General features: G+C 40.3%; 1 protein-coding gene and 1 pseudogene across 1 annotated transcript; one reads left to right on the top strand and one right to left on the bottom strand.

Moving 5' to 3' along the window:
* Nucleotides 1-1,810: 1,810 nt before the first annotated feature.
* On the bottom strand, nt 1,811-2,389 carry LOC137255348 (uncharacterized). Its single transcript, XM_067792793.1, has one exon. The coding sequence runs from the start codon at nt 2,387-2,389 to the stop codon at nt 1,811-1,813; it is 579 nt and encodes a 192-aa protein (XP_067648894.1).
* Nucleotides 2,390-7,198: 4,809 nt separating this feature from the next.
* Nucleotides 7,199-10,962, top strand: LOC137255349 (uncharacterized; annotated as a pseudogene).
* The last annotated feature ends 842 nt before the right edge of the window (nt 10,963-11,804 follow it).

The raw sequence follows: 11,804 nt of genomic DNA on the forward strand, positions 1-11,804 counted from the left end.
TGGGCCAGTTCTACCACCCGTCTAGGTGAAGTAAGGACCAAAGTGGTGTGTTGAGCAGTAAGAGCAAAATGGTTCAGTCTCCCACTGCCCTCAACCACCAGACTACCGTCCTCCACCGACACGGGACGCAACCCACGGCAAACAGGTTGCCCAATTTGGTCGCCTCTTACGACCAGCAATGGGGTGCTGTGGACACATTCTGTCCCGGGTCCACACGGGAGAAGAGCACTTAGCGTTACCCAGCACCCACCACGAGGAGGTGGCTCTTCATGGGTGCCGCATTGTTGCTTGATATCACATTGGTATGATCAGTCATCATAAATCAGAGACCCGTGAAGGTCCCGGGGTACAATAGCCCTTCAGCAACCCATGCTTGCCATAAAAGGTGACTATGCTTGTCGTAAGAGGCGACTAACGGGATCGGGTGGTCAGGCTAGCTGACTTGGTTGACACATGTCATCGGTTCCCAATTGCGCAGATTGATGCTCATGTTGTTGATCACTGGATTGTCTGGTCCAGACTCGATTATTTACAGACCGTCGCCATATGGCTGGAATATTGCTAAGTGCGACGTAACACTAAATTCACTCACTCACCCATAAATCAGATGGCAGGCGTCTGTAGTTTCACAAACACCCCGACTGAGCGTTGAGGCACCAAAGATAGGCTTCACACATTGTACCCAAGTGGACAGTTAAACCAGTGGTTTCAGCGTAACGATTGCGCGTAACCACTAGGATAACTCGACCACTAGAAAGGTACGGAGAAAGATTACATAACCCCTGAAGATGCTGATGGTAACTAGTCATCAACAAAACATGTTTGATGTAATAGTCGACTAGCGGCTGGGATGGTCAGGTTCTCTGATTTGGTCAACGCATAGCATCATCCAAGGCTATGTACAGAGTTTACAGCTAGAGTGAGACTTTAGCCAGAAACCAACGAAAACCAACATCCTTCTGTATTCAAAATATACGGGGGCGGTGCGGTAGCCTAGTGGGTAAAAGCGTTGGCTCGTCCCACTGAAGACTCAGGTTCGACTCCCCACATGGGTATAATGTGTGAAGCCTATCTGAGGTGTCCACTGGCATGATATTGCTGGAATATTGCTAAAACCGTCTTAAAACAAAACTCAGTCACTCAAAAGATACCTGTTTTCCGAAGTAGTAGATTGACGTTCGAAATGCCAATCAGTTGATTGTCTGGCTAAGAATCGATGTTTAATGACCGTTATCTAAAATTTAGTTTAGTGCGGCGTTATACAACACAAAACAATGCTTTAGCTACTTTTATAGCGTTTTGCTATATAAACGATCAGCTACTAATTCTCGAAATGTGGCTTTCCCGGGCTGTAACCTACACAGGTCTGTGGTGTACCCTGTCGTGATATCGATGGACTGTTGCTGAGAGCGGCATGAACCGTATTGCCTCATATGGTTACAGCCCGGGAAAGCCACATTTCGAGAATTAGTAGCTGATTTTGGTGTGGCTCTCGCGGTAATAGTTACGGTCAAGTGATTACAGAATTTGGCTTTCGCAGGGTATGTTGTCAAAACAAACCGGACGGTGCTTATAACTATCGTAGTAAACACAACAAATATCGTGGTCTCATTCTCTTTCTTTATTTAGATTACAGTGTTTGGGGTCATTTGAAATAATAATGAAATAATAAAATAAATACTAATAAATAAACAAATAATTATGATTTGATCAGCTGTGTGCTTATAGCCACTGTAATAGTCACTTCACTTCACTCAAATCACTTCATTGCAGATGCAGAAGGTCTCCCACATGGTCTGCATACGTTATCTCATTGAGACTGGTTTAATAGCTTTTGCTTCAAAGATGCTATACGTGCATCTATTGCACGATATCTCCTTCGACGTGAAGGTTCTTTGGGCTGATGTGAAAGTCTGAGTATGGTGACCTCTGTGAGGGACTGTTCCCGTTGGAAGAGCTGGATTACTTCGAAAATGTTCGGATGGGACTTTTTCAAAAGTTTCTTGATTTTGTTGTGCCATCCTTCCAAATGATTATTCGTTCGGTGCCCTTGATTTTCAAAGTGATACCAGATTTCTGGAATGAAAGCCTGGCCTTCAACCCAGCTTGTGGTTACGTAGTCCATGAAGGCAGTGACCTTAGGACTGGCAGGAGATTCCGCAACGGCATCGAGCCACACGTCTTCTATCTTGTCACAGGGCACCAGGGCCAAGGCAGCAGCTCGTCGCACCAACTTCTTGACTTCCCCATCTTCTTTGTAGTCACTAACCAGGCCTTCTTTCTGTACCCTCCTCGATATGCATTGCGTATAGTGAAAGAAGCACCCTCTCACAGAAGCAGCTGGAAATACACCTCTCACTGCATTGTGAGCTGCACGTTCAAAGTCCATACCGAGACGCTCTAAAAAAAAAAAAAGACGGGACGCTCTTTTACAGGTAACGGTAATCGGATTAGGTAATTAAGGTCCAGAGTAGGTGATATGCAATCAACCGTAATTGTGGCTCTCGCGGGGTGACACCCCTGTGTATACTAAATGAATATTTTAGAGACGCTTCAAATGAGTTACGCTGTTAAACATTGTTTTCAAAGGGCCCTGATTTTTATATATATATTTCAAGTAATTTCAAGTGGTAGTAAATTTTTAAAACTAATATATACCATAAGCCCAGGTTACACATGGATAATTACAGAGTGCGAAAGAATGTTATAGTGAGCACTGTCTCAGTAACATAGTTGAATAAACTGATAAATTCTGGGAGATGCATGGATTGTATGATTGCATATTAGATTGTTGGATGTTCATAAAATTGTAAAGGAATGGACACACCTCGCAATGATTGATATTTATGACAAATAAGTAAAAAGTGATACTCATCTTCTCTATATGGCAATTTTCAGATATTAATTACATACATGTAATCTGGCTTTTCTAGACACTCAAATATACCTCCAGTTTCTATTCGTGGAGTATGCTATTAGAGTATGAGAGCCTGATCTAAACTGCGCAAGAGCACGTCGATTCTTAAAATAGCTGACTGTGAGGATATGCGATTCAACACCGAAAATAGTTTTGAAAGAAAACAAGTACCCGAGTGTCTTTTGGATACGAAACTTTGAGTCTACCTGAAGATTCATCTGAAAATAATGCCTCCGCTCGAGCCATCTGTTCCAAACAAATTCATAGACTTGTAATGTATGCTTTATCCTAGATGGCCAGTTCTTACTACCCGTACTTCACATTTGTACAAACATATTATTACTTTTCCTTTCATAACGCTTATTTTCATTATTTTACACCAATGTTTGAGTGAGTGAGTTTAGTTTTACGCCGCACTCAGCAATATTTCAGCTATATGGCGGCGGTCTGTAAATAATCGAGTCTGGACCAGACACTCCAGTGACCAACAACATGAGCATCGACCTGCGCACTTGGGAACCGATGACATGTGTCAACCAAGTCAGCGAGGCTGACCACCCGATCCCGTTAGTCGCCTCTTACGACAAGCATAGTCACCTTTTATGGCGAGCATGGGTTGCCGAAGGCCTATTCTACCCCGGGACCTTCACGGGTCCCACCAATGTTTGATGGAACGTTTGATGGCATAAATATGCAAAGGATACCTTTCACATTCAACTGGCACAAGAGGATTACAAGCTGTTACATGTACAACTTCTATTTCGTCATGATAAACTTACGGGAGAGTATTATTAGATTCAGGAAGGTATAATTTCTTTGTTATATACAATATTTGCGGTTCAAGAATAGTATAATGGCGAATGTATACACACCCATGCATTGTTATGTGCCATGAAGCACAAATTGTAACCTCCGAATCAGAGATATCCTGACAATGACTTTTTATTGTTTCATTTGTTTGTTAGATGGTTTGCATTTTTCTTATTACACTAACAGATCACAATGCCTGATTCGTTTGACCTTTGTAAATATTTTATCGGATTTAACTTCATCTAGAAGTACACGCATGCAACACTAAATCTGTTTGAACATGTACTTAATACTTCGGCATTACCTTATAATTTTACATTCAATGCGGACAAAAATAATGGACTTTGAAATTTGACCTTATTTTACATACAACAACCAGTGAAAGCAGAGACTACAGAAAGAACTTGTCGTTTGTCCACGGTGCGTGATTTGCTGAATGTTTAGCCAATGTGGCGAGCACCTGAGTGCTAATGATCACCAGAGTTCCATGAGGTAATGTACGAACTTGACCTCCGGCATGCACTAAGCACTAAGCTCCTTCTAGTAACAACTGGAGCTCCATTAGGTAAGCACTTGGTCACCGGGATACCGTCAGCACTAGAGCCCTATGTGGTACATACTGGAGCTCCATAATGCTAGCATTATGCACTGCAGCTCCATCTAGGTAAATACTGTCCCAGAGCTCCATCAGATAAGCATTTGAACTGTGGCATACATTACAAACTAGAGCTCCATCTGGTAAATACTGGAGTTCCATAGGACATGCACTTGACCACCTGCAGATACTAAGCTGTAACGGTTTACTGGGGTAAAATGAGAAAGTTATTCTTCAGTTACGTTCTAGTTTAAGTAGCCTGCTGGTTCTGTGGATCACTCTCACTTTACCCTGTTAATTACAGTTTTTACTGATTAATAAATAACTTGATCACAAATGATTGAAACAATGAACAAGAATTTAGTACATATAAATTTATCTGAATTAAGAATGACAAACATTAAAGATGACGGTTTCCCCAAAACGAAACACCAAGATTAGTTTTCAATTTCTACAGTCAGTCATAGAAGATTTATGGGACGCTTCACTAAATTAATATCGACGAGTGTAAACGTCTATGAATAAAGGTCTCAAGCAAAGCTTGGGCAGTAAAACACTTACATTCGTAGTGTTACACTCGGTAGATACCGACAAAAATACATCTCCTCAGCGGAGAAACCTCTACTTGCATGCACCGCAGTTAGTCAACAAGTACCAACTGTCAAGAACTGCTAACTGACGAGAATTACGTCACAGTCCTCTTAACGTAATTTGTTTACATAAACAAGCAAAATATTTTCATTTCCTGTTGGTGCAGTACTATTACATGTAGAGCGTTATGAGTCTCAATATAAATACGGAAATGCCTTTTGATGCTCAAAACATAGAATTTGCAAAAGTAATTTTGTCAACGAACTGTGCACACATAAACGCATGACGTCATCATCAATATGGCCGCCTCCATGGATAACATTGCCGAAGCAATAGCTCTGACAAAACGGCAGTTAAATATAAGTTTTTGTCAGGTAACAAAGATATGCATTAGAGTGTACATAACACTGAATATCTATTGAATGTCATTCAAACTGTATTATCTAAAGACTGAGGATAAATGCGATGACGCTCCCTGCCACTATGTCAATATGGGAAAACTCGTCGCATGCAAGCACCTGCGAAATTATTCCGAGGCCAAATGTTAATTTGGGTTGTATATTACAAAGCTCATGAGCTGCATCTGGTAAGTACTGGGGCTCCACTGGAGCATGCACGTGACATTCGATCATAAAGTATGCACTGCAGCTCCATCTGGTAAATACTACAGCTCTACAAGGCATGCACTTGACATTCAATCATAAAGTATGCACTTCAGCTCCATCTGGTAAATACTGGAGCTCCTCAAGGCAAGCACTTGACATCCGATCACAAATGTTGAAGTGCAGCTCCATGTAGTACATGCTGTACGCTCGTTCTCAATAACTGGGTGCAAATGCTGTCGCCGTCATGCCTCTCTCAAATTTCCTTAACAAATATAATTATCAGTATGACTGAATACTGGTAGTACCATGGCCTACATACATCATGCATAAACAGTCCAAAATACTCAAACGTATACTTGTTGTAGCTTCGATAACAGATCAATTTGAAATGTTCGTTACTGTCGCCGGTAACAATACCTCACCTTGCAGTTTAATTCACTGCTCTTTGGTGTTCATATACCCGGATATCTTTACATTGGGATATTATCATCGGTCAAAAGTATCCTCTCTGAAAACTGTGAAGCCACTGAGTTCTCCGTACGTAAATAATTTCATTTTAATGTCATGTCGCCAGTTTTGGAGAAATTTGCGTGATCGACTTTCAGCTTGGCATGTACATGTGTAAAACAAATCAAAATCTTACTCATTTACTTTAAATGAATACACTTTATGTTTAAATTAATGGTGTTTGTCATTATTTAGGGCTCAGAACATCCCTTTGCATGACATATCGCAATACATGCAAAATACCCCATGCATAAAGATAAGAGTGAAATCTCCGTTACCACTCAAAAGTTGGGGAATTAAGATATTTATCACATATTTTAAGTTACATTTAAACCATGAAGCATGTCAGGTGGGAAGGGGTAAAGAACATTCAAAACGGGTATGTAGTAATGGGAATTTCCTGATGTATTAGCCATATTATGTAATGTTCGTTACCAGTTTATTCGAAACTATGGCTTGAGAACTTCTGGTACCATTTTTCAATACCACGTGGCTTTATGACGTCATGTTGATCTTAGAGGACCGCCATTTTATGAAATCAGGCTTCACGGTAATAAGTTCACCTATCCTAGCACTATGCATGTTATATGATACATTGAACATGATTTCATCTAGTGTTTTTTATTTGATGATCGTTAAAGCCAGTGTTGATATAAAACCCGTTTCATTGCCTTTTCAATAGTCTAATTTGAGAACGAAAGAGGTTGAAATGTTCGTTACCAGAGGTAACGAACATTTCATAAAAGTTCGAACAATTTTTTTCTCAATCAACATTCTTTACACAAAAGAGTTTAAGCAAAGTTTGTTCATTTATAAATGATCAATTGTATTATGTACAGTTAAGACTGATTTTGAACCAGATAATAGTTGTTTTATAGACAGTTCTTAGCACATTGTTTAAACTATTATGGTTGTCTTTTTAACATTAAATCCAGTACAGGTTTTGAGGAGTGTATGCCAAATATCTGAATCAGATGAAGATAACCTTATTGAATGGATGTTGAATAACAATGAAACAACTGGATTACCGAAACATATAACTTTTTAAGAAAAGCAATCACATGCTGTCATCATTTATTCTAGGGTAACGAACATTTCACAAAATGGTAACGAACATTTCACACGATGGATTGCATCAGTTACTGTTGGATCTTTACTAATTCAGGTATTGCAATGGGGAAAACAATGGCAGAGATCTAAAAAGCTTACCGGGAGAGACTGAAGGCAAAAAACTACGAAGAATACTTGGCTAAAGAAAGAAAAAGGAGAAGCGATAGCTATGTACTATCAGCCCAACTATCAAGGAGAGATCGCTTACGCCGGAACTTAAGAAACAAGGAAACCTTAAAGGTCACATGCAACCAAAAAATCAAACATAATTAAAACACATTTATCACATATTCATGACATATAATATACACTGCTGCTTTTAAAAAAACAAATAAACACAATTATAAGCGTACAATCGCGATTCAAAAGTGCAATATTTTGTACTTGGGCTTACTTCCCCCGAAACGAAGCCCTCGGGAGACCGAACCCAGTCATAGCGGGTGGATATGCACTCAAGTGAAACGACGGCTTCCGATTGGCTGTTTCATTTGCTGATATGCTAGGTTTCATTGTGTGTACAGAAAGATGATCTGTGTGATGGGTATTTTAGAAGTATAGCCAGTCACCAGAAAGTAAAATTCTTTATGGATAACATCTTCTTTTAGTGTACTTGATCCGTCGTTTCAGTATGGATTCATATACTGTTGTCAAACAAAATCATATACACTAAAATAAGTTGTTATCCATGAAGAATGTATATAGAGATGTTGGGTTTGGAAAATACATATTCTCTGAATTTGCGCTCGGTCCAATAAAAAGATCATGTCAGTAGAGATAGTAAACTACTGCGCGGCTGGAATTTGTCATTCGTCCAAGTACAAAGCAGGACTTGAAACTGACAAGAGTTTGCACCAGTTTCCGTCAGATCCAGTCATCCGAAAGAAATGGATGTAGTTTGTTTGCAACCCACAGACATAAAAACATGTCATGTGTATCACACGTGCCTAATTACATAATGTGGCGGACACGGGACTCGGGTGCACGAGTCATAAATCAGCTTATTTTCTTTATGTCGTATAGTCTGATAGGTGTTAAGTTCAAATCGCACGTGGTCAATGATTGAAGCTGTGTATTGCATGTTGTCTTTAGCAGACAGGCAGGCAGACATATAGGTGTGAATAAACCAGACACTGAGCTTTCTCTGTGACAGAGACTGCTCACCACAATCAACATGGTTTTTTTACGTAACGAGTAGATTATTTACTTGTTTGTGTACACAACCACGATTAGACTACTGCTCACGACCTCAGTATGCATACTGTTTCAAGCTCCGCGAATCTATTCACTGCGCATGCGTTATGGACGCAGCGCAGCAGAGCTGTTGAAACCAGTTTTCCCCCCAGCGCTGGGGGGAATTTAGTGAAACGTTTGAACTCCGATTTCGCAGGCTTTTTTTTCATCGCGTTTTTTTCAACTTTACAGATTGAATTGGCATTTTTTATGATTTGTTTCGGTAATTGCATACCAAAAGGTACCAGAATCTGCAAAGTTGTGTTTTACGTTGCATGTGACCTTTAAGGAGGCATAGACAGAGAAAGAGAGCTATTGCACAACATGATGATGACAGAGCTCCAGCTCATGATTTGGACACAAGTGGGTATGACAGTCTAACAGATGGATCAAAGGCTCCACTTCTGGTGCAGATGCGATTCCCAAATCGAAGAAATGGACCCAGGAAACGGATAAGTCATGCTCTGGCTGCTAAAACTAGACAAGTCAGCAAGCTGAAAGACGATTTGCATAATCTCAAGAGGAAGTACAAGACTGTCCTAAGGAAGCTGCAAAGGAGAGGTAAAAGTGGTCCATCACCACCATCTCCACAAACACCAGGAAGACAGACAGCAGCACAAATTAGAAGAATGGGACTTACAAAAGATCAACAGACGCGAGTAAAGAGACAACTGTTGCTTGGTAATGTTCTCTTGAAGGAATTGGCAACTGCGAGATCCAGTATCAAATCATCAAAGAGGCAAGCAGTTCACAATATCGTTGCTGGCAAGATTGTAAAGCGATACCGATGTATTAACATGTTGAGTCAAAAGACAGGTTTGAGTAGGAACAAGTTGGGCAAAGTCAAGTCAAAGACCATAGATCCTGTGCAATAGAGGCGGTTTCGAGAAGTGATGAGATTTCGAGAAGATGTCCTTCAGTTCATGAATAGAGATGATAACAGCAGAAATCTCCCCGGGAAAAGTGACAAAGTGAGCTCAAACACAGGAGAGTACGTACAAAAAAGAATACTAACAGATTACCTGGCTAATCTCCATCAAAAATTCCTTACAGAACATCCAGTCAAACTTTCTTTGGCTTCTTTCTGTAGAATTAGACCCAAACACATACTTACCACAGCCTTCATAACACGTGACTGCTGTTTATGCACACGGCATCAGAACATGGCACTCATTCTGAAGTCTCTCAAGCTTTTTTATCCGGAGATCTCCCTGAATCCTGAAAAGTATTCTGAAAATCCTCGAATCGATGACATCAAAGCAAACTTACCACATCCAGAGTTCACATATGGGCAATGGAAGAGAGTGCCTGTGGAAATAAAGGGCAAAACAAAAATGATTATGAAAATAGTCCAAGTCACCGAACCAAAGACAGTATTCTTTGAAACACTGAAACTTCAAACACTTGAATTCATCGATCATGTATCTCGGCTGAAAACTCAGTACTCACAAATACGTGAATTGAAACAAAATCTTCCCCTGCATGAAGCTATTATTCAAATGGACTTTGCTGAAAATTACAATTGTAAGTCTGTTGAGGAAATACAATCCGCCTACTGGAACCAGACCTCTGTAACTCTTCACCCAGTGGTAGTAGTATATACTCGACCTGTCGATGGCTCTGACCTGCGACATCAGAATTTCGTCCTGGTGTCCGACGAGATGAACCACAACTCCACCACGGTACTTACCTTTCTTAAATACATCATCCAGAAGGTGAAGCAGCTGGATCCCGAGTTGAAGCATGTACACTACTGGACAGACAGTCCCACCAGCCAATACAGGAATAAGGCCATATTCAACTTAGTGGCTAATCATGAGGACGTGTTCAACATCACAGCTACCTGGAATTATTTTGAGGCCGGCCACGGCAAAGGGCCATGTGACGGTCTTGGAGGAACAGTAAAACGTATGGCTGATCAAGCCGTGAACGCTGGGAAAGCTGTCATTCAGGATTCGAAAGATTTCTTTGCCTGGTCTCAGTCACAAAACTGCTCCATGCCAAATGTGAATTTCCTCTTTGTGTCTACTGAAGAATGTGGAGCTACTGCAGCATCACAGGCAAAGCTGAAGCTGAGGCCAGTGAAGGGAACCATGAAGATCCATGCTGTCAAATGCCAGGGCAGTGGGCGCATACACGTTCGTGACACAAGCTGTTACTGTAACAGCTGTTTGGGTGGTACTGTGTGTGACACCTGGCGGGAGGAGACCACAGTCACCCAGGGCCAAGAAGACCGCAGTGTTCTGACAGAGACAGACGTGTCAGGTGTCACCTCTGCAGTTGTAAAGATGTCAGATAAAGCTGGGGTCTACGCAAGGCCAGAATACAATGTAGGAGATTTTGTAGCAGCGCTGTATTCTGGAAGATGGTATATTGGAAAGGTCGAGACTGTGGATCCGGAGGACTCTGAGTATGAGATCAATATCATGGAATCAAAGAAGTCTAACTTCCAGTGGCCTGCACATGAGGACGTCATCTGGTGCAAGGAAAGTGATGTCATATGTCACATCAACACTCCTGTTCCATCTGGGAAGTCAAAGAGGATGTACACTATCTCCAAAAGTGACAGACTTAAAATTGAATGTCATATGAAATAGAAAGTGACAATGTAACGAACATTTCACTCCTAAACCAAAAATTCACACCACTATTTGCTGTTAAGTTTTTTTTTCATGTTTCAGGGTTTATCAAGTATATGCACTGTGTATTTCATACGACAGACTTACAACTGAGCAAAGAAATAATATTGCAACATTAGTGACGATAATAACGAACATTTCATTCAAGTAACGGATATTTCTGACATTTCTATTCGATTAAATCAAGCAACTGTCCCATAATTTCCATCATGTTTTGCTTTTAGTCTCATGTTGATTAGCCACAGTATTATTATTTGAAAGTCATGTCCCCGAAAAAACTGAATGATAAACAGTAAAATAATCTATAGTGCACTTTCCCGCAATTTTATATTTAAAAATGTCTGAAAATAATGTCAATTTTGGTTTGGTTAAAAGAAACAAACATGCTTTTGATGCTCTTTACTATTGTTTTTAGTTATTTACAGCTTTTAATATCTGGAATATGTTCAGTTGATGTTTATCTGAGGACAAGTTAGTGTTTCTGAAAACATGGCTTTGTCTGAAATGTTCGTTACTTTTATAGTTGTTTGTATTTAGTGGTTAGAAAATTAGTAAATTTTGTTTCCTACTCAAAGAAACGACACGTTTGTTTAAAGAGTGAACAGTCAGAATCGTCGCGAGTATTTTTTCATTTCATGGAATTTTGCTTTATGTGTTTACTTCGTTCCTAAAGTTTGCTTGATGAATTTTGCTCGATATTTTCGTATTTGGTATGTTGTATCCTTCAGTGTACTTGCTGGGAACAAGCCAGTCCACGTCGTAGGCTCACAGTTACGATGTTATGGAAACATATGCTTCCT

Source organism: Haliotis asinina, chromosome 11 (assembly GCF_037392515.1).
Source record: "Haliotis asinina isolate JCU_RB_2024 chromosome 11, JCU_Hal_asi_v2, whole genome shotgun sequence".
NCBI lineage: Eukaryota > Metazoa > Mollusca > Gastropoda > Lepetellida > Haliotidae > Haliotis > Haliotis asinina.

Excerpts from the sequence above, each read along its gene's own strand:
- LOC137255348 (XM_067792793.1), bottom strand. The coding sequence starts at position 2,389 with ATGGACTTTGAACGTGCAGCTCACAATGCAGTGAGAGGTGTATTTCCA.